Below are 24,000 nucleotides of genomic sequence, written 5' to 3'. Positions count from 1 at the left end.
ATTTGAGTTCATACATAAAGCATAATTTGAAGAGAGATGGGGTATCTACTCCAATAACATATCACTTATTATATCTCCCCAAAATATCTTCTTTTTTGTAGTGAATGATGAGAGATATATAAATGTAAATCCATTGGCTTAGAGACATTGGATTCTTTGAGCCCAACAATACAACTAAGTATTGTGATAAGATCATTGATTCCTTCTTTAAAGTTAGAATTAAACACTCCTTTTGTCCATGTAACAAGATTAAGCTCTTGTTTATGAACCAGTTTACATTCACACACCCATTGCATTTTGCCATGTCATTGTTCTATCTTTCCAAGACTTTCTATTTAGCGATGTTAGTCACTAATAGAGCAGGTGGAACTCGAAATATTTTGTGAAGAGTTTCTAGATCTAGAATGATGATGGTCTTCCCATCTTGATATCTAATAGTTCTTGGTGAAACATCCAAATTCTTGGCACGTGGACATATGAACTCAGACTCATGGGAAACCAAAGGAAAGTGGAAATTAGATAAATCCCACTTTTTTTGGTATACAACATATAACTGAGGTTAGAGAAGGACCTAAAAATAGAACATGGGCAATTACCAGAAAAAAGTTGGAAAGTGAGAAAAATGAAACTATTAAAGAGTAGATTACATTACTGAGTCCCTACAAAAGCTTAAGGAACTCGAAAAGGAAATAGAGACTCTCCTTATGCAGATGGTGTAGTCGGGTGATCTTGGACCTTGTTGCTTTGGTCCCATGCTGGTCTCTTTTGGTTTTTCATTGTTTGTTGTGTTGGGTCTACAACTCTATTTTGTCTACTAGTTGGTGCTAATAGTTGTTGTTTTTGTCTGATGTGTTTGTGAACTATCTTTCTTTGGGTAACTATTAGCTGAATGTGTACTAATTAAATATCTATATGTAAGAGATTGTAAAGGGTTTCAAGATCCCTTCAAAACCTATTTTTACCATTAATAAAAAAACATATCACTTGTAGATGCAACATCTACTCTCTTTAAGAAATATTCAATATCCAAGTGTGAGATATCAATGTACTTGATGTTTTCACAATATGAAGTGACTTATGAAGGAAGAATGGAGTTGTGATACAATCATATTAGTACTTCATTTTTTATTTCTCTTTGTCTTTACCTAGAGTGATATCCTTTTTCATGACAAGTGTGTAGGTAGCAACCAACTGTGACATGAAAAAACTAAAATAGAAGCACATCTTCAAGAGGGGGATCCATTGTATATTTTTTAGCATTCAAGTGTGAAGTATGGAAATTTTAATGGAAGGTATAAAAGGAAGTTATTAGGACAACAAATATATGCAAATGTTTGAGCTCAAAATTATGCATTTTTATGTGAAATGCCTAAAAATGGGTTTTTGAAGTATGAAAACATATGCAAACAATAATGATGTTGTATGGAAAATGTATGGAAATGGATGGGAAGATGTCTACTTATAATGAGTGTTTGTATTTTCATCATAAGTAAATGTGCAAGCGCATGCAAGGAACCACGACCATGAGTTTTTAAGTCATGTGGAAGTGGTATGTAAAGTATGAATGGAGTGTGTGTAATCATGGAAGTGGAATTTTTGGATGCAAAGGCATGGAAAATGAGCTCACTTAAGGAGAGCTATTTTCAAGAATGGGGTTTTTAATCCCGACTGCAGATACAAGTAGTGTGAAGTACTTACACATGCAACTTGGAGAATTTAGACATAAAATAGAAGGAGCACATCATATACATTATGCAAATATGAAAATTGAAATGAAAAGACTTGCAAAAATAAAATAAAAATATATGCAACAAAGCCCTATGAAATTGGCAAAGATTCTTACCTTTTTCCTCAAGAAGCAAAGGAAGAAGTCTTTTAGTCTCTTATGCATAATTTGAAAATGAATCCAATGAGATTTTTGGAAATAAAACAATTGCATGAATGATATTTAAATAGACTTTTAATCTTGACTCAATCTTCAATCTTTGTTAAATGAATATATTCTTGAGTCAAAATTTGTAGCTTTCCAATTGTAGGAAGCTGCAAATTAAAAATGCATCATTTTGGCAACTATTTTGACCCAGCAATATGCAATATGCAATGCGTATTAAAAATGACATCCAAAGCATTATATGAAGCTTAAAAATGATTTTTAACAAGATGGAAATGATAAATAATGCTTTAGAACTTACCTTGAGGCAATGAATTGAAGATTTGATGGAGAAAAATGATAAAAACCAATGCACATTTGTGCAAAACATGCCCTAAATGACCCATAATATGAACAAAATCCTCTCAAATCTACACTTTTGACAAGCCAAGAATTAGCCTTGAGATATTGAATGCAATAAACCTATTGAAGGCAAAATCATTGAGTTTTGGTGATGAATCTTGTGATTCTTTGTTCCAAAGTCTATTTTTTGCTAAAATTGCCCAAAATAAGTGGGTTTTTACATGTTAAAAAACATGGTTTCCTCTAAAAAATTGTCACTCTTGCTTGATTGATTAGAAAAATCACTTTTAGAGGATTTTTAGTCAAGATGTGTTGTCTCCTTGAAAACCCCCACCTTTTCCTTTCTAACTTGAGCTAGACAACTCTGTTTGAGGCCTACATTAGCACAAAACAAGCGTACTTGCAAGGGTTATTACCATAATGCAAAAAAGGCTGAAAACTATTTACAAAAAAAATAAAAATGAAGAAAATACATGAAATTTTACCAAAAATCAAGCATTTGCAGTTAGACCAGAAGACCTCTTCACTACAAACATTTGGGGATTTAACTCGACGAAATCTTTCAAAATAAACAAATGAATAAAGTTACATAGAGTACAATTCAGGGATATCAAATTTCCTTCATGATGCTTTACCAATATGTAAAACAAAGAAGGCGCACCTACAAATTCATGAGAAAATTGCACAAGGTTGCCTCAATTTTATGATGTCAAAATTGAGGACAACGAAGCTCAAAGCTGCCAAAGATTTATTCCAAAGGAGAATTATTGGTTCTGATATTTATTGTTAAAAATAATGTTATATTAATATTTATTTTCCAGAGGGGTGCACCATTATATAAGGAATACCTACATAGAACTTTACACCCATCTTTGAAGTAAGAATATGATTTGCATAAAACTTTGCATTTTTGGATGCTTTTTGGGATTTCATAAAATTCTTAGACTTAAATTTAAATCTTTTAATCTTTTCTTTACATATTATTTGGAAATTTGTACCCCTTTCTATTTCTCATGGGGTTTCATACTAGTTTTAAGTTACAAATGACGATTCATTCATCTGTCTTTTTCCTTGCGGGTTTCGTAAAAAGAAACAAATACTTCAATGTTTACTTTTTTATTAATGGAAAATGTAATATTGTTTCACTCATGTAAATTCCCAAGTTTCCCTTCTTTTTAATTCCTCCTTTTGTGTCCTTTTGTACTTAAGATAGACAAAATATTATACATACCTCCATCATATAAGTCATACAAGGGAGATATCACTCTCAAATGCAGAGAAAACCTAACCATTTAATGGCAATTCTCACTATGGAAGTGGAGACTTGATAAACATAACACAATGTAGAAAAAGATTTGAATTAAGTTTTATGATAAATTTACATGTTGTATACCTTGCATAATATTATTGAACCATACAAAATTTGTTATTTTAATTATTATTATTTTTTAAATTTTTTTTTTTTAAAAAAAGTCAATGAATCCCTAGTTACATATATGGTAAAATAATGCTAGATGTCGTAGAGAAATGTTGTAAGGATCTTATTCACTTGGTGAGTTATGATATTTTTTTAGCTAGCGATAAATATTTTGGGATAGCTATCATATTATTAGTCTTAGAGAAACAATCCAATTTGATCATTTTCCTCTAGAACACACATACATTTTATTCATATCCACCCATTTTAGACCTACCATTGCTGATAAATGTTGTTGAAATTAGTAACATGATTGCATGAACAAAAATAATTTTTTATTGCTTCCATTATCTGAAAATACCCCCTCTTAACTCATTTGCATTTGAGCTGCAATTTTTTCTTTTATTTTTAAGCTCCAAATTTGAATATTTGCCTTTCATTGACACATAAGAAGACTTTATTTTATAAAAAAAGACATCTAGTTAGTGCCTCAACTTAATCTTTTGACTAATATAATGTGACATCTAATAATGCCATTAAATTGAAGGAAAACCTACTACAATCTTGACCTTTTCTTGTTTTCTATAGTCTTTAATGTAGAAGTTCCTACTATAATGCAATATTTGATGAAATATTTTATACTATTTAACATTATCAGGACTTTCTAGTTTATCTTTGGGTTGTCCGAAACATCTAATGTTCAAGGTGCTTTTATGAGAAGAGCTTGCCAAATAAGCTTCATGTTTGTCCCATTACACTTGCAAAATACATTTTGTATGTCACTTTGTCAATATTTTGTCATACTTTTATCATTTGAGAGCTCCAAAACTCATTTCATAATTTGATCTTAGTTGTATATTTTGATTGATTGATAAAAGTTTTAGAAGATTGTAATTTGTCTAATCAATATTCACCCTACCCCCACCAGGCCCCTTCCTTCCCTTCAAAATTTTACCCGAGAGTATGGACATCCCCACTACACCTTGTTAGAATGCAATTGATAATAATGAAATGTTAGTATAGTTAAAAGAGTGCTAGAAAACCACATTTATTATTAATTTACTTTTTGCAACAATTTAATGTATGTATACTTTCTAAAAATAATTATTAAACAAAATCTATAAAAAATTGTCAACAAACATTTTATGTAAAAATCTATATTTTTTCAATATTTAATATGTAATTATTAAAAATATTTTAATTAAATCATTTTATTTTGATAAATTGAATATTATTTTGAGAATTTATATTTTTATGTAAACTTCAATAGAATAAAATATAATTTCAACCCCGATCAAATCAAAGGCCAGTTTAGGAAATGAAAATTTCCAAATTGTTCCGATTTTCAGGAAAAAAGAAAAACAATTGAATGCTCAAACCATTCTTGAAAATTTCACTGTGACGGTAGAAGTGACCGTCAAATGTCCTACATTGATCCTCCTAAGTTTATCACAGTATTATTAAAAAAGCTGGGAGTAATCTGTTTTGGGTCAAACGCCAATAGCTTTGAAGCTATTATCTTATCGAGATTTATGACAGCTTTAGTTTAGACAGCAGTATTTATAGCCGAAGAGCAGGCGCTGATGAGTGGTGAGGATTTGAAGTAGAAGATGGCGTGCAATATGGCAGCCGGAAGCCATATTAATTTCTTATCTTTTAACTGCAATGGAATCCAAGATAAACAAAGTTTTCTACACTCAACCGATGAGAAGAGCTACAGAAGGCGAAGAGGAAGAAGCAAGAGCAATGGAAATGGCGTGAGTAAAAGGGCAGCTGTCGCTGTTGAGGATGCAAGGCCTTCCAAAAATGTGCCTCGCCCTGTGCTACGAATTGGTACTCGGGGAAGGTTCTAATTCTCTCTCCTTTCTAATTTTTTGCTTCCCAGCTTGAATCTTATCTGAAACACCATGCACAATATTACCTTTCTGTTGGCAATGAAGCCACAAACTACACTATGTTTCTAAAATTCCAATCTTTCGAATTAAGGGCTTTCTCCGACATAACTGAAGGAATCAGGTTTTTTAAGTAGACACTGAAGTCTGTTACCTTTAGTTGTGATTCAAGGGAATGGATCTCGTAATCATGACAGCTAAGTTGAAAGATACTTCTGTTATAAATAATGCTCATTTAGCATATTTTACGAATGTACTGATTTCTGTGCAAGTTAGTTGTACTGATTTATATGTATCTTAATTATATCCATGAGGAAATTAAAAGAAGAAGAAGAAGACAATAATTAAAATCTGCTGTTTCCTTTTAACTTTTATTGAGCTTCTTTAACATATTCAGAACAATATTGAAAGTGATTTACCCTGAATGACCACAGACGTGAAAAAAGGAATATCTAAGCAGTGTATTGGAGTTTCTGGGTCTTTGGGATGGTAAAATTTTGCCAAATATTGGGGAGGACAAGGGGTAACCATCTAAGTAAAAGCAATTAAAATTATGAAAATTAAGTGCACTGTGCTGCATTCACAATGACAATGCTCCCTCAGTGTTTTTAGCATTTTTATAACCTTTTTATAATATGCAACAAATAGAACAGGATCTTTAATCCTGAAAAAAGTGTGAAGTCTCTTCCGTGTCCTTAAGTCCCTGGTACATCAGGACATCACTCAAACTCCTGGGTACGCTCCCATCTAGGATGTTGATCACTTTCTTTTCTTACACCGGTCAGGGCCAAATGATATGCCAGTTTAATTTTTTAGACCAATCACTCTAAGTACTTCTTTTTTAATTTACTCAATTTATCATTCAGATTTTGCATTCTGCAGTCTTTGAGACTAACATGAATCATGCCGACTCGCCTGCACTTGTACTACAATCAGCTGAGGTCTGATAAAATCAGTTTCTCCCCAGCTTCTAAATTTGTTTTGAAAGAAGTGAAAACTCTCAGTAAATTTGGGGAGGCGTTGAAGGAAGGAATCAATGATATTTTCATTGAACACTAGGTGTACCAATGTAGAGTCTGAAAATGTTTGTTAGGGATAATCCAAGTCCAAGAGAGCTAGGTTAAATAATCCTAGAAGATAGTTGATTTTGCATAGAAGCTCTCTTAACATTAAAAGCTGAAGCACTGTTCATGGTAGGGAAGAAATTAGTAATGTAAGCTTACCTGCAAGACTTGTGCCATGGAAGAGGGGTCTGAGAGGGTCCTTGACATTCAGAAGTGATAGAACCATGACCATTGGAATTAGAACCTACGTGCTGAGGAGCCTCAGCCTTGGTAGACCACAAGAATGAGCAACACCTCACCAATCTTTGTCTATCTATACGTGAATAAATAGCATCCAAGGTATGCTTACTGTCTTCAACACTTGTGAAAGGTTGAAAGAAGTAATCACCTTGGTAGATATGGGAGTACCACAGATGGATCTGTGCTTGAATATGGCGATCTACAGAAGAAGAAAAGGCCAAGCATTTTTGATGAGGGTAGCAGAAATAAGTGAATAGAGAACCATCAATTATTTATTTAAACAATAATAACCTTCCATGCATTTTATAATAGGGTGGACATCAGATATTAAAATTCTTCTTAGATTTCACTTCATATAAAGAAAAAAGACAGAAAATTCTTTTTTGGTTGAAATGTTGTGGTCCATCTCAACATGATTTCACTTCATGGAGAGAACAAAGGCAGACAATTCTTACTCTATAAAAAGTTGTGGTCCATCTCAACATGATTTCACTCTTGGAGAGAACAAAGGCTGAAATTTCTCACTTGGTAAAAATATCGTAGTCCCTGTCATGACTAGAGCACACTTGCACTTGGTCAAGGGGAATCCTCAAACTCCAAGACTACTGATACTGATACTGATGATAGAGTTCCATTAGCCCTCTATTGCGAATTGATGCTCGGGGAAGGTACTAATTCTCTCTCCTTTCTAATTGTTTTGCTTCCCAGCTTGAATCCCGTCTGAAACACCATGCAAAATATTATCTTTTAAACTACACTTTTTTTAAGAATACTAATCCTTCAGACTAAGGGCTTTTCTCCAACATAACTGGAGGAATCAGATTTTTTACGTGAACACTCAAGTCTGTTACCTTTAGTTGTGACTCGAGGGAATGGATCTCGTAATCATGACAGCTTAGTTGAAAGATAGTTCTGTTATAAATAAATGCTCATTTAGCATATTAGACCGATGTACTGAATTCTGTGCAACTTATTTAATATGCATCTTAGTTATATCCAATGTCCATAAGGAAATTAAAAGAAGAAGAAGAAGACAATATTTAAAATCAACTGCTTCAATTTAACTTTGATTTAACTCTTTAACATATTGGAGAAGACATTGAAATAAATTTATCCTGAATGATGAAAGACATAAAAAACTAAAAGGGCATATCTAAGCAGTGTTTTTGGAGTTTCTGGGACACAGGGATAGCAAAGTTTTACCAAATTTTGGGGATGGCAAGGGCCAACCTTTTAATTAAACAAACAAAGTAACAGCAATTAGAAATGTGAAAATTAAATGCACTGTGCTGGATTTAGAATGACAATTTTCTCTCTTTTAACTTTTAAATGGTTCTTAGCATTTTTTAAAACCTTTTAATATTTATGCAACAAACAGAACAGGCTCTTTAATCATGAAAAAGTGTGAGGTCTCTTCGGAGTCCTTAATTCCATGGTACGTCAGGATATCACTCAGACTCCTGGGGACGCTCCCCCTAGAATGCTGATCACTTTCTTTTCTTACACTGGTGAGGCCCAAATGATATGCCAGTTTGATTTTTAAGACCAATCACGCTTGAGTATTACATTTTTAATTTACTTGATGCATTATTCAAATTTTGCATCTCTACAGTCTTTGAGACAAGTGAATCATGCTGACCCATCTGCAATTGTGCTACAATCAGCTGAGGTCTGATAAAAGTAATTCCTCCCTAGCTTTTTCAAAAAATAAAAAAAAGAAGTGAAGACTCTTAGTAAATATTGGGAGGCATTGAAGGAATCGATGATATTTTCATTGAATACTCTGAGTACCAATGTAGAGTTGGAAAATGCTTGTTGGGGATAGTCCAAGTCTAAGAGAGCAATGTTAAATAATCCTAGAAGGTGGTTGATTTTGCATACAAGCTCTCTTAAAATTAAAAGCTGAAGCACTTGTTGGTGGTAGGGAAGAAATTGGTAATGTAACCTTGCCTGTAAGACTTGCGCCACGGAAGAGGGGTATGAGAGGGTCCTTGACGTGGAGAAGTGATAGAGCCCTGACCATTAGAACTAGAGCCTAGCTGCTGAGAAGCCTGAGCCATGGTAGACCACAAGAACGAGCAATGCCTCACCAATCTTTGTCTACCTATATGTGAATCAATAGTATCCATAGTATGCTTACAGTCTTCAACACTTGTGAAAGATTGAAAGAAGTAATCTTTTTGGTAGATAACGGGACCACCACAGATGAATGGAGAACCATCAATTGTTTATTTAAATAATAATAACCTTCCATGGATTTTATAGTAGGGTGGAAACCAGATATTAAAATTCTTCTTAGATTTCAGTGTTTCACTTTATATAAAGAACAAAGACAGAAAATTCTTACTTGGTAAAAATATTGGAGTCCATCTCAACATGATTTCACGTCATGGAGAGAACGAAGGCAGACAATTCTTACATGGTAAAGATTTGTGGTTCATCTTGACATGATTTCATGTTATGAAGAGAACAAAGACAGACAATTCTTACTTGGTAAAAATTTGTGGTCCATCTTGACATGATTTCACTCATGGAAAGAACACAGGCAGAACTTTCTGACTCGGTTAAAATATTGTGGTCCATCTCATAATGGGGACATACTTGGATTGGGTCAAGGGGAATCCTCAATATCTTAAGACTATTGATACTCATGATAGGTGGGACGACCGCAAGTCCCATTAGCAACTGTAAGAAATGATCAACGCAGAAAGCTAGTTTGGGGCTGTGAGAAAATGGGTGGGTGGGGGTATGGGGGAAAGTGGGGTGGGGGGCAAGCTCCAAGTAACCTGGATGTATGTCAATTAGTGACCTCTCTGATATATCAATTGAGCACCTTTTCCCGTGGAAGAAGGTGAATGAAGAACATACGAGGGCCTGAAGCAATGAAGCTTGTCCAAAGAAATGCTGACGGATTGGAAAGTAAATTGACCTTGGAGAACCAGTGATGCTGATGTCTGGAGAGAGACAAAGAGGTGATCTTTTTCGAAGAAAAAAAGATAAAAAAAAAAATCTCCCATAGGATGATGCAAATCCATCCATGGATCTCAGTTTGTGTATAAACCAAGTGAGTCTGAAGATACTTGTGAGACAAAGGGGTTGCACAACAATTTGGCGTGGACAATACATTTAGGAACCATCCATTTGCACTTGATCATATGCTAAAGCACAATTGTCCGAACCCTCTTAATCTGAGTCCAATCACAAGAGCCCAAGATAGAACCCCAAGCCTCAGAGCTAGAACAGTACAATGTTGTAGGCTTCTTCATTATGTCAAAGTGGTTTTAATTTGAAGGGACGTGCCTTAGTTTAGAGGAACCTTCTTTGGTGATCCAAGTTGTCTATGTACCTGCTGTACAAAATTCAGATCATCAATCATTCTCCAATTTGATTAATTCTAGCCAACATGGCACTTTGTTTTTGCAAACCGCTTTTGGCGATTGAAGATGTCTAGATACCTGCTTTACAAAATTTTAGATCACAAATCAGACACTGATGTAATTGATTCTAGCCAAGAAGGAGGCATCCTCTAGTTCAGGCTGAAATCTGGGACAGGTTGCAAGATGCAGAGGAGCATATTGGCAAGTTCAAGAATTTATTTCGAGTAAGCTGCCAGTCTTAAGTATTTTTCTGGTATCTTGCATTAATGACTTCTATTCTTGATGCATTGCCATTTAGTGAAGGCTGCCCAAGAACAAGTATGGAATGAAGTTGTATAGGAATTAGTCACATCAGTGTCAAAATGATGTCTGGGAGATTATTCAAAGATCAAAGGAGAAGTCAATGGTTAATTAAAAATTTCTGATGGTTGTAAAATGAGAAAACATGCTGCAAATGAGAGCATTGAGAAATACAAATCAGGACTTGTTGTTTAGGGTTCTATTGGAAATCTCAAGCGGAATACTTTGAAACATTTTTCCCAAGCAATGATTACCAGAATGACAGAATCAGAACTATCATGTCCATATACAGTGAAAATTGCAATCTATATTTAATAATGTAATTTAGTGGTTTGTCAATTTTCAACACACAATAAAAATTACGATCTATATTTAATAATCTTCATAGTTCTTTTCATCAAAATCATCAAACTCAACATTTGGTTCTTCACTTGAACCACCATGGGTTACAATGCCACTTCCATTGGCCATGTATTGTACAAGCTCCCTCATCTTTAGAGATTTTTGATAAGATGTGCAACAATATGTCTAAGTCAACAGGCTCAAGAGCTATATCTCCATTCCTCGTCCCCTCCTATGGCATTATAATCAAGTTTCTTAATTGACAAATGATCCTAATAATTAGTGGGGGTTAGGGAGTGGAGACCCCAATGGGATTGAGGGGCTTTCTGGGCAATGCCCCCATTAGGGTTGAAGGGCTATGTCCCTGGCGGAGGACTGGGGGCGACACTTCTAGTAGGGTTGACTGGCAGCACCCTAGTGAGCTTTGGGGGCACCATTGGTGGATTCCCTATTACGATAGAGGGTAGGGTTGATGGGAAACGCCCCTACCGCCAAGGCCATATTAGGCCTTTGAAATCACACAAACCTTTATGATGCAAGGCTTTTTCACAAATTTATCATTTAAGGGAAAATTTAGGTACACAAGCACTTTTTTGTATTAAAAAATGTTTTAAAAAGTAACTGTTTGTTCTTTTTGGGCAGCCCTTTGGCCCCTTGGTTTTTCTTGAATTTAGCCTAGGTTCACCGAGGGCCTCTGGGCAACATGCACGAGTCTAGAGGGTAACCAACCCAAGAACTTGTCTTCAATAATATGGGTAGGGTAGTGGGTTCTAGAGGTACTTGATAACATAGGTCTTGATTGATGCTCCATGTTAGCGAGGTGGTTGGGATTTTCATTGGGATTGCACATTCGGAAGATGATTGAGGTATCGATTGACACTCGTGATAAACATAGCTGGAATTCAAAACCATGATGTATATGAGGGTGCAACTATAAGAAATATAGTTGGCACATGTACTGGAAAATGTCTAACACAAAAAGCATTTGGAAGATATGAGTTGGAACATGTTTCATTGTTTTTGCTATAATTTTTCAATTTTATAATTCTTAATAATAATATTTTAATTTTATAAATATTGAGTTTGACAAAGTGACTTTGAATTATTATTTTATGGTTGTTTTGGTTAAATACAATGTTTAAATTCCTATGTTACCCCAAGTCTCTAGGATGGGGATGGTTGGGGACATAGAGACGTAGGGATGAGTTGTTGGGATAGTTTCTTTGGGGCCAATTTTAAGAGCAAGTGGAAAAAAAAGACAACTATATAAAAAATAGGAAAACATTAAAATGTATAGGAAAATTTCAAATATCCATGTGACAACATTGATAAAAAAATCATCATATACATTATAGATTCTTAATACATAACATTTTGTGTTGAATTAAGAGTTGACATCAGAGTCTAACATATTAGCAAATGTGAAAACTTAGTTGCTTTCATAACTCATTGTCAATATGCATGTGATGCTAAAATCTAGTATACAATTTGTTGGGTGGATATTTTGCAACCGACAGTTTTGGGTAAAAATCTAGTCGCAAAATAGGAGGACCAGCCAAAGCGTGTGAGACACAGTCTCTCTTACCTTAAAGGGAAGGCTCCCCCTTCTCACCATTCCTTGGATCAACTCAAGATAAGCAAGAAGTCGAGAGATCTCGTAAACAGGGTGTTACTAATATCCTTTCTTCTTAACTTTCAAGAAAGGATTCACTTACTCGTATAGTGAATAATGGGCAAGGTAAATCTCTAACTACACTTCTATCAAGAGCTGGAAACATTGATACCGATAAATCTTCACTAATTCAAAGGCTAGCTAAAAACGTACTGGTTTGGCTCTAAGTCCGGTCGTACTTCTATATGTTAAAAGTTTTACAATTAGGGCACAAAGACTCCTAAAAGTAAGAACAATCTAACTATTTTGCGAATTAAGATGGAAATACAAGCTACAAACAAAGCTTCTAGCTATGGATTTTCACAATTGTTCTTGGTCAAAGCTCGGGCTTCAATTGTTTCTTAACTCTTTTCAATTTAATTCACTAGAACAATTACCAATAACACAAGATAATGAATCAAAGACAACTTGGGTGAATCATAGACAAAGCTTACAATTCACTCAAATTACAATCTCACTTACTCAAAGTTAAGCCTCAAATGCTCCTTTGTATTCACTTTTTCTCAAAATAGTGCTTACACAAACAAAGTTATGCTGACTCAATTTCTCCAGAGTTTTCTTGCATAAAGATAATGATAATTTTACAATGAGGGGGCATTCCTTTATATAGGCAAAGAAGTTGAGAAAAAGGTGGAGGAAAAAGTGGGAGCAACTCAACCAACTTTGACCTAGTCTAACTACAAAAAATAAAGGGTTACATGCAACTGCACATGCAACTCGCATTACATTCTTTACATACACATGCAACTTGCATTACATGTAATTACACATCTTCATGTAATACATCCTCTTCAATTACAAACATGAAAAAAGAAGACGGAAGAGAGTTGAAACAATCTTGAAGCACCTTGTGCTTGACGATGCAATCCCAGAGGATCATAGGATCAAAAGTTCCTGTACTTTGTACTGCTGCATTCACCTTGATAACCATGGTGTTACGTCTTTTGATAGCTTGATGTGATTAAATTTTTCTTGTTCAAGTTGTCGTAAATTCTCCTTTGTAGATCAGCACAAATTGGAGTCTCTAACACTTTGAAAACCTTCTTGATGATGTCTGGATGTACACTCGGAACAACTTTCCATGAACACCTTTAACTCTTTTTTTTTGAAGTAAAGTGCTTGGCGCATGGGAATGCGTGCAAATGGAAGTTGTTGATTTCAAAAGTGACTTAAAGTTTTCAAGGCTTTATTGAATGAAACATGCATAAATGTAAATGCAACATGTAATAGAAAGTGAAAAGTGAAATGAGATGTTAGGTCAAATGAAAGGTACACTTTACGTGTATATGTGGATGAAGGGTAACATGTCAAATATGTTATGAGGTTGAAACATGTACTTATTCATGTAAGCGCGAATGCATATATGAAGATGGAAATGAAACAATGGAGGTGAGATAATGAATTATATAGTCACTTTTGGAGAAAGGAAGAAGCTGAAGTACACGAAAAGTGAAAATGACATCTTTTTGTCTTTTCAAAATATGACTTTTGATCAAAATCGGACCTTTTGGATGCAATTACACATAAGGCATTTTGTGTAATCGTGTCATGTGAATGGAAGCGAAAAATGAGATGGATGAAAATGAAAATGAAAAATGGGATTACATGCATATGCAGATGGTGAATGAAGTGAAAACATGTAATCGCATTTATCGGATGAGATGTGAGATGTAATGACATGAAAATAGAATGTGAAAAATGATAATGCTTTTGCATCTAATGAAGGGAAAACAAGTTTTTGGGAGAAAAACTTGCAACTTCTCCAAATGGAGAAAAACTGACAAACAAGCACACAAAACCAAAACAAAAGAAAAAACATATCTTTGAAAACAACTCAAAACATGCCAAGATGCAATGCACTCCAAAGATGAAATTCGAATTTGGAACTTGGGGAAAACCAAAAAATCAAAATGAAGGAGAAATTCATTTTAAAGGAAAAATGCACATTCTAAGGCAAAGATTTTTACAAATGGCATCTATTCAGCGATTTCATGCATAAAATTAGCAAAGATAAGCATGATTTAAAATGCAAGAAAGAAGAGGTCCACTTACATGAAGAATAAGTGCCAAAAATGAAGGAAAAGATGCTCTTTCTTTGAAATCTTCTTAAAAAATGGTGAGAACTTTTCAAATCTTCAAAATTCGAATGATGAAGGGTAGCAAACAAGGAGATTATTGTGCAAGATGCCAAAATGTGCCCTAGATTGTCTCCTTCTTGCAACGTTTTGAAGATTTCACGTTCTTGAGACGTTTTTCCAAAAAAGCGTTCTTCCAAGTAAAAATGTGATTCACCAAGCAAAACGATTTGATGTTTTAACACCAAAATGATGATCGCAATATGATGTAATCAGCATATAAGGTAAAAACGACTTGGTTGCAAGCAAAAAACGTGATCAAACTTTGAAGATTTATGGAGTTTTATGCAAACTCGTGCCCTAGATTGGGAGTTTTGAACATGTTTTTGGGCTCAATAAACTGATTTTTTACGAGGGCAAAATGATCACTACTTCAAAACGTTTTGAATGCAAGTGATTTCATCCAAATCCATGGAGAAAATCAAGAGTTATGATCAAAATCGGAGGTTTTTGGAGCAAGAACATGTTTTCTTCACACAATAGGACATTTTTATGTTCATTACATGTTTTAAAACATGTTGGAAGGCAAAATTAGACCTTTTAGAGTCCACTGCATGTTTTAAAATATGTCTTTAGACATAATCTCACTTTTTGAAGCTCATTGCATATTTAAAAATGTGTAAGACTCCAAAATCGGACCTTTTGGAGTCACTTACATATTTTATAAACATGTCTCACCTTTTTGATGCACAAGCATAAAAACTCAACTTTTCATGTCATTGTATCAAAAAGGTCCACTTTTACAAGCTTTTGATGTAATGTTATGAAAAATGTCCTCAAAGTGAGTTTTTATATGCAATAACATGAAAAGTTTCCCCTTTTCATAGTTTTTTACATGCATATGCACATAAAAAGTCCACTTTAAGGTTTTTAAGTTATGCATTTCATTTATTTTTATAAAAATGTCATCAATACGAGTCAAAAATAACATTTATGCATCATATTAATTGATATCATTCATAAACATTAAGTTAAAGTGACATTTATATAAGTATTTGATTTAAAAATAAAAAATTTAAAAAGTAACTATATAGTTCTATAGTCACTTTAAGTGAAAAATTAAAAAGTAACTCAACTTAAAATTATAACATAAAGTGCACTATAGTCACTTTAAGTTATAAATTTAAATGAAAAGTAACTTCAAAACATAACAAAAAGTGAGTAAATGTTATATTTTTGAAAAAGTGAATGTCAAAATGAAAATATAACATCATTTTTTTAATTCGTGCTGTTGCACCTAAAATGTCCACTTTTGAGGCACTAAAATAACCATATCTCTTGACTGACAACTCTGATCGACCTCTGGGTTAGACCGAATCAAAAGGGAAAATGTAGGCATGACATGAGCAAATCCAAAGAACCAAAAACAAGCAAACACAAACTCAAAAGCAAAGAATGGATTATAAAGGCTTCAAAAATCAAGCAAAGGCTCAACAGAAAGCAAAACAAAAACGACTTGACAAAGGCTTTCAGAAAAATAATTTGATATTCGAATTGAAATGGATCAGTTGATCAACATTAAGCAATTGAATATCAAATTCAAGCTTAGAGAAACACGAAACTAGCTTGGAAAAGTTTCGTGCTGTTACCAACATTCTGTGATGACAAAATGCAGGACAACACAATTTACAAGAAAATGGCCAAAGGTTACAAGTCAAATAGTGTGTACATGACCACATCAATAAGATTTCTTGTTAGAACCTAGTTTTGAAGGCCTTCAAAACTGAGTTGAAAGTTTTTATACCATCCTACCAATACAAAAAATTCAATATCTTCAAAAGAAAACTTGATCTTGCCATGAAACTTCACCAACATGCTTATGTATCCAAAATGACCCCCAGGAAAGTAATTGGATGTGTTTAAATGAAATCTTGCTAAAAATACAAAACTTGCTAAAAATAGTAATCTTGTCCAAAATAGCTCTTATGGAAAAACTAGACAATAATTTTTGGTGATGCAAGATTGCTCTTATACCCTGGATTGCATTAGACATTCATGATAACTTGAGAAGCGACCTCGTAACATCTTATGCCTTCAAAGAAAACTAAAGCAATCAACCTCTTCTTTTGATAGCCATGATGAATCTTCAACAAGTTGTCCTTTCCATTTGACCAAGTACTCTTCATATTTCCTGTTTCTTGTGCTTTTGCTAACATGACTATCCAAAATGTCTTCCATCTCCTTTGTAGTTGAGGTAGGTGCTGGAATATTCCATTGTTCTTTTGGTATCTTATCTTTAATACTTTCTTCATGACACTTTGTCAAATATGAAATATTAAACATACGTGAAATATTGAGTTCACTAGGCAACTGTACTTCATATGCATTCCTTGAATCATGTTTCTTTAGGATTTTGCATGGTCCAAACTACTTCATCTTCAACTTATTATATGATCCCACTAGAAATCTCTCCTTTCTCAAATGAACCATGACTTCATCTTCAATTTGAAATTTCTTATATTTTCGTTTATGATTTGCCTTAGCTTTGTACTGAATATTCATTTTATTAATATGTTTTCTCACCTCTTTATGTAAATTCTTCAAGTGTTCTATAAAGCCTTCACAGCTTCAATGTTACTTTTTTCTCCTTTGACCAATTTCCTTAATTTTGAAGTATTTCTAGAATTGCTTCCATTTACAATCTGGAATGATGATTTATTAGTGCTTCTCTTAACATAAATATTCTATGCAACTTTTGCCTATGATAAAATTAGATCTCGCCCCTTTGGTTATCTCCTACTAAGCATCTTAGTAGATTTCCAAAATTCCTATTCATAACTTATGTCTGTCCATCAGTCTGTGGATGGTGTGCTGAGTTGAACTTCAAATTGGTCTTTAGCTCCTTCTACAGTGTTCTTCAAAAGTATCCAACAAACTTAGTGTCTTGATCTAAAACTGTGCTTTTGGGCCATAGTTTCTATAGCTAGTCTCGACTTGGACTTGGCAAGGCCGACTCAACTTGTGACTTGACAATGACTTGGTAAATTGAAAAAACCCTTGAAATTGAGAAATATTTAATGATTTAAAACTAGTTTCATGCACCCATTACTAAATAAAGCTTAAAGACACTTTAACATTGTCAAATAAAAGCTAATTTGATCACATACATAAACATACATCCATCATATAAGTACAAACGTAAATTGTAGCTGAAGGAAATAGAAAACATCGATAAATAGAATTATTAATATTATCAAATGTATATAAAATCCATGTCATCAAATGTTCCCAAACATATGTGTAATTGTAAACAAAAATGAGTCTATGCTTCAGGCTCTAGCTCGACCTTAGTCTCAATGTAGTCTATTTGCCTCCTACCAAGGTGTCTAAGGTAGGCCCTGAATGATTGAGTAGCCATAGTCTCCTCCCATGAGGTGCAAACCTATGGCCTCTTGTTTTTCTTCCTCTCTTTTCATAACAAGAAAATAGAATGCCTTTTAGGGAAAAATAGAAAACATACGCAAAAGAAAAGAAGGCAAGAAGGAAAACAATGTTTATTTTTTTTTGTTTTTTGCAAGTAAAATCACTTGTTGCCGCTGCGAGTCATAGGCCATGGATGTGATGTGTCATGGTGACGAGTCATTGAAACCCGTCTAGCACTACACAACCAGCAGACCCGCACAACTTAGACAACTCACTGCGAGTTTTGGAACACTGTTTTGGGCAGACCATGTAGTCTCACCACTAAACTAAGAAACAATTTAGCCACATGAACAACATCTTTAGTCATTTCTAGAAGAAATGAAATGTGCCATCTTTGAAAACTTGTCCACCACTACGAAAATAAAATTGTGTTCTCTTTGAGTCCTTGGTAAATCAAGAACAAAGTCCATACTAATATCCTCTGATGGCCTCTCTAGTACAAGTAACGGCTGATATAACCCTGTATTCTACTTGATTCCTTTTGCCATTTGACATATTCTACAACTTTGCACAAAGTTCTTAACATTTTGTGCCAATTTTGGCCAATAGTAATGCTGACTAACCAATGATTTATCTCAACAATGTGTCCAACCAATACTCTACTATGCTTCTCTTTGATTAGCTTTTCCCTCATGGAACTCTTTGGAATGCACAATTGGTTACCTTTGAATAATATACTGTTATGGATTATAAAATTGAAATATTTCGTTGGTCTTGTGTGTTTGATAGCAGTTACCTGTTGGTCGTATGTGCCTGATGGCCAGTTACCCGTTGGTCTCGTGTGCCTGATAGCCAGCTACCTATTGATCCCGTGTGCCTGATAGCTAGTTACCCGTTGGTCCCGTGTGCCTGATGGTCAGTTACCTGTTGGTCCCATGTGCCTGATAGCCAATTACCCATTGGTCTCATGTGCCTGATGGCCAGTTACCCGTTAGTCCTGTGTGCCTGATGGCGAGCTACCCATTGGTCTCGTGTGCCTGATGGCCAGCTACCCGTTGGTCTTGTGTGCCTGATGGCCAGTTACCTAATGGCCGTATAGTATAGCTGAATGGAGTGAATAGTGATGTACAAACTGTTTGGGGTGGGCTGTACGATAGCCTGGAGAGCCGTACAGTATGGTGATGTTGCAGTATGGATAGAGAAGGCCGTATAGTATGGTAATGTTGTAGCACGGGCAGAGATGGCTGTACGGTATGGTGATGTTGCAGTACGGACAGAGAATGCCATATAGTATGGTAATGTTGTAGCACAAGCAGAGATGGCCGTATGTAATGGTAATGCTGTAGCACAGACAGATGCACTGCGTGTTGCGTCAAACCAAGGGTAGTGGATGGTATACGGATAGGTGGATTTAGTCTTCAAACAATAAACAAACTTATAGTCTCGAATACATCAGATGAAGCCAAACAAGAATGGAGATTGAACACAAATATCCTTCAATTAATATTTGCAATAAGATGGTGCTCCGATTTGCCAAATCCGAGCGAAGTATTACATGCAACAGAATAGGGTGAGGGTTGAATCCCTCCGAAACCGGACAAGCCAAGTAGGGAAGATCTTTCACTTCCGAAATGGCAAACAATAGAGAATCCCAATGGGAATTTGCAATACAAAAGAAATAATCCAAATCGCATACCTATGACTACCTACAAGCCGTGCTTAAATACTCGTTGGGGAAAACCTTTCCGAGGGTGTAAAAAGATAGCCGACGGCAACACTAACCAACATAAACTAAAATAAAAATAGGTTCGAGATATATTAAATCAATCAGAACCACAAATACAAATATTAACTTGGGCCCCACATTAATTAATTAAAGTAACTAATTAAAGGTCTTTTTATCATATTATTTAAATTCTGGGACCAGTTAATTAATTAGTTAAATTAAATTATTACATTAAAATTGGGGACATTACAAAAATCCAATCATCTGGTCCTATCTAGAGTAACAAGTTTTGTGCAAGCTTTCCATGCCTCGCCTGAAATGAGGATCCTCAAGATACAAACTCTTGAGTTCTTGGAACCCAACAACTTCTATCTGCATCTTTGTCAGCAGATTTTGTCTCCGACTCAAGGTATCTGCAACTCTATTAGATTTTCCACTCTTGTGCTTCTAAAAAAAAGTATAGCTTTGCAAAAACTAAAGCCATTTTAAATGCCTTTGATTCAATTTTTGTTGCCTATTCAAATATTGTAAAGCTTGATGATCAATAAATAAAACAAACTTCTTAGGCAAAAGATAATGATCCCACTTCCTCAATGCTTGAATTATAGCATAAAAATCCTAATAATAAATAGAATATTTTCTTGTGGCACTGTTCAACTTCTCACTAAAATGAGCAATGGGTTTACCTTTTTGACTTGAAAAAGCTCCAATAGCATTTCCACTAGCATCATAGTCTACTTGACATACCTTATTAAAGTATGGTAGTGCCAAAATAGGCTGCCTTGCAACTTTTATTTTCAATAAATCAAAACTTTTGCTACTCTTGTAGTCCACTAAAACTATTTTCTATCCTCTCTTATTGTTTCAGTTAGGGATTCACTTATACTACTTAAACTTTTGATTATTTTTTTGTAAAAGTTAACCAAACCATGAAAAGGTCTTACCTCAACAACACTCCTTGAAGTAGGCTATTCAAGGGTAGTCTTCATTTGGGTCCATTTTAAGACCATCTGCTGAGACAACAAATCCTAGGTACACTAACTTGTTCACAAAATTGCACTTCTTCAGATTAATCAATAACTTTTCTTCCCTTAACTTCTCAAAGACCCTATGGATATGCATTATATGCTCTTCGAATGTCTTAATGAAGATCAAACTATCATCCAAGTAAACAATAATAAACTTACTGAAAAATTCTTTCAATGCCTCTTTCATGAGCCTCATGTATGTTCTTGGTGCATTGGTTAGCCCAAAGGGCATGGCTAACCACTCATACATTGTAACATCCGGTTTTCCCAGGTCTAAATTAATATCGATCATACTCAAAGAATACAATTATTACTTCGTTTCATAGGAAGACTGTTATATCATTCATGTTCATGTGAATAAGATTTACCGTTAAAATCAGTTAGACAAAATTTTCTAATTAGAAACTTGAAATACCATCAAATGAAATTACTATAGAAATTGAAAACCACATACCTCGAAAAATTGAGATCCAAATCAAACTAGGGATGCTTCTGCAACCACCTGGGTTAGTCCACAAATACTACTAACAATATCATATGACGACTATCATCTAAAACCGCTATCTCAAAATCAAATAATGATTACAATTAAATACCACTATATCTAAAATTAGGGCATCACATACCACTGTATCAATTAGGGCATTGTTTACCATTGATTCAATTAGAGCTTCCAATACCACTGATTCAAATAGGGCTTCCGATACCACTGATTCAAATAGGGCTTCCACTACCACGGATTCAAATAGGGCTTCTGCTACCACGGATTCAATTAGGGCTTTTGATACTGTTGTATCATTTAGGTTTCCCTCTATCACTCAATCAATTAGGGCTTCAAATTCTGTTCCTTCCGATTACTTAACTGTGATAGTAACACAAGATTAGAAAGTATACTTATATTCGTTATTCATATAAATGAAAACAATCCTTAAATCTATTTCTTGCATCTAGGTGTAAAATAGCAGTTATAATGAAATAACTCAATTTAATCTTGCCTCCTTCTAAATAAAAGTGATAATACCTGTTTCCAATAAACAATTGAAAGTATAGCTTATCTTTGTTTGACGCATGACTGACATCTTGAGAAGCGGTGAAACATTGTCAGGGGCTTAACCACCCAACCTTGGACCACAACTTATCCCCACACGATCTCTAACGAGAAAGGCCCTCCCTACCCGAAATGGACAGGGAACATCTTGCCATCCACTAGGCTTCCTGGTAATTAATGCATCATACGACTTGACAGCAGGAGATCACAATAACAGGAACATGCATGAGCTATTAATTAATTCATATTAAAAATGATAAACGTTGTTCTGTCATATTTGATACTGATTCCTAATATTGATGATTCCTTTCTCTCACCTCATCACCCATCTCCTTGGTTACACAGCCTGGTGAATCCCAGGCATTCGGGTCAATTATTCAAGAAGATTACATACATCTAGCATTTCACACTTTGTGATTACATAATTATGTTCTTTAAAGATTTCAAAATTGAATGCTTAATTAATTCAATCATTACTAATTCCTCTATTGCGTTCTTGTAGATTAACTCCACCTCTTTACCTTTTCATGGCTTCACTGCCGGTGAATTCCTCAGTGTTACAAATACTCTGAATATGTTTGGAAAATTTATAAAAACATGTGCATTGAAGTGGATTTACATATTCAATCAAGTTTAATACAACTGTGATGTGAATATCAGGATTTAACTGTGTGATTTTGAGTCAAACTCGATGACCCATGTTTCATGAGTAGTGATTCAACATGAATCCATCTCTCATGAGAATAAATGGAACACTTAGCACTCATTGGATCTAGGTGATGCTCACAGGGGTGAAGCCACAATTTGACTAGCTGTGGAAATCATCTCCTACTTATCAATTTAATACAACTGCCAAATGAATTCACAAATGATATATATATACTCATAGATATTGGGTAATTGATCTCATATACATTTCAGAATGCAAGTAGATCTTTGCTTAAGTGACCCTACCATAAATCAACAAAAATTGTTCCTTCATACAGCCCTCAAGATTTCTACTTGGAAGTTGTAAGTACAATGAATTTGAACTTACTATAACACACAAATCTACAGGTTAAGCGAGGCCACATGGATTCCTGGAGACCTGTTACAATTAAGCAGATATCATTTCTGTTATGGTTAATTGGAGGACTCTTGAAGTTAAGCAGATATACTTTATTTTCTTGTTATGGTTAATTGGAGACCTATTACAGTTGTGCATATTTGATTATTTTTCTATTAAAATAGTTAAGTGGACCCTGGAGACTCTTCAGAGTGAGTTATGCTTAACTTGCACTTAGTTCAACTTTCTCAGAAACACTGAAGTGGTCAAAATCAGAATTCAGGATCTGGTGCTGATCAAAGAAACTATTTATCAATCTACCAACATTTAGAACTGGTAAATATAACATCCCAAATTATATGCTCTTCTTATATGTTGTAAGTTTACTATAATTTAGAACCAAAGAAATAATGTTTTATACATTTAGAATCCGAATAGGAAAAGTACATCGAGAAGAACTTGAAAATGGTTAAATATACAAATTTTGGTCTTTTAAACTGGCAATCTCATGAACGTCTGAAAATTCCTTGTTTTATCAATCGCTCAACAGCTATTAGAACTGATTGTATAACTTTTGCAGCTGTAACTTGGATGCTCTTCATTTGAATATAGCTTTTAAAACAAAATCGCTCTTCATGGTTTTTCAATGGCTCAACCATCCGGCCTAATCCAAGCAAGATTCTTATGAAAAATTAATGAATTGGGGTACATAGAAATCTATTTTCGGCCATTCATAAAAATTAGTATAAGATGCAAGCCTTTATCATACAAGAATGATGAATTGTACTTGATTGGTCTGCTTCGACATTGAGGATTACTGAGCAAACCAGAAGTATCCAGGCTGGAAGCATACTTGATCAGTCTTCCTGGTTAAATTGCAACAACAACGTTTTAGAGTTATGGTTAATTGGATTCCTGGAGACTTGTTACAATTAAGCAGATATCATTTCTGTTATGGTTAATTGGAGGACTCTTGAAGTTAAGCAGATATACTTTATTTTCCTGTTATGGTTAATTGGAGACCTATTACAGTTGTGCATATTTGATTATTTTTCTATTAAAATAGTTAAGTGGACCCTGGAGACTCTTCAGAGTGAGTTATGCTTAACTTGCACTTA

At 34.5% G+C, this 24,000-nt stretch overlaps 1 protein-coding gene across 1 annotated transcript in view; it reads left to right on the top strand.

Moving 5' to 3' along the window:
* Positions 1–5,069: 5,069 nt before the first annotated feature.
* The window catches only part of HEMC (hydroxymethylbilane synthase), an 83,979-nt gene continuing 65,048 nt past the window's right edge, over positions 5,070–24,000 (top strand). Inside the window, exon 1 of the mRNA XM_089825403.1 lies at positions 5,070–5,496. Within this exon, the coding sequence (XP_089681529.1) occupies positions 5,261–5,496 (236 nt within the window). The 5' untranslated portion in view covers positions 5,070–5,260. The remainder of the gene's footprint in view (positions 5,497–24,000) is intronic.

This window comes from Cupressus sempervirens, chromosome 4 (genome assembly GCF_028749045.1).
Source record: "Cupressus sempervirens isolate cs-2001-9-10 chromosome 4, ASM2874904v1, whole genome shotgun sequence".
NCBI lineage: Eukaryota > Viridiplantae > Streptophyta > Pinopsida > Cupressales > Cupressaceae > Cupressus > Cupressus sempervirens.
This window is presented reverse-complemented; position numbering and strand designations above follow the sequence as displayed.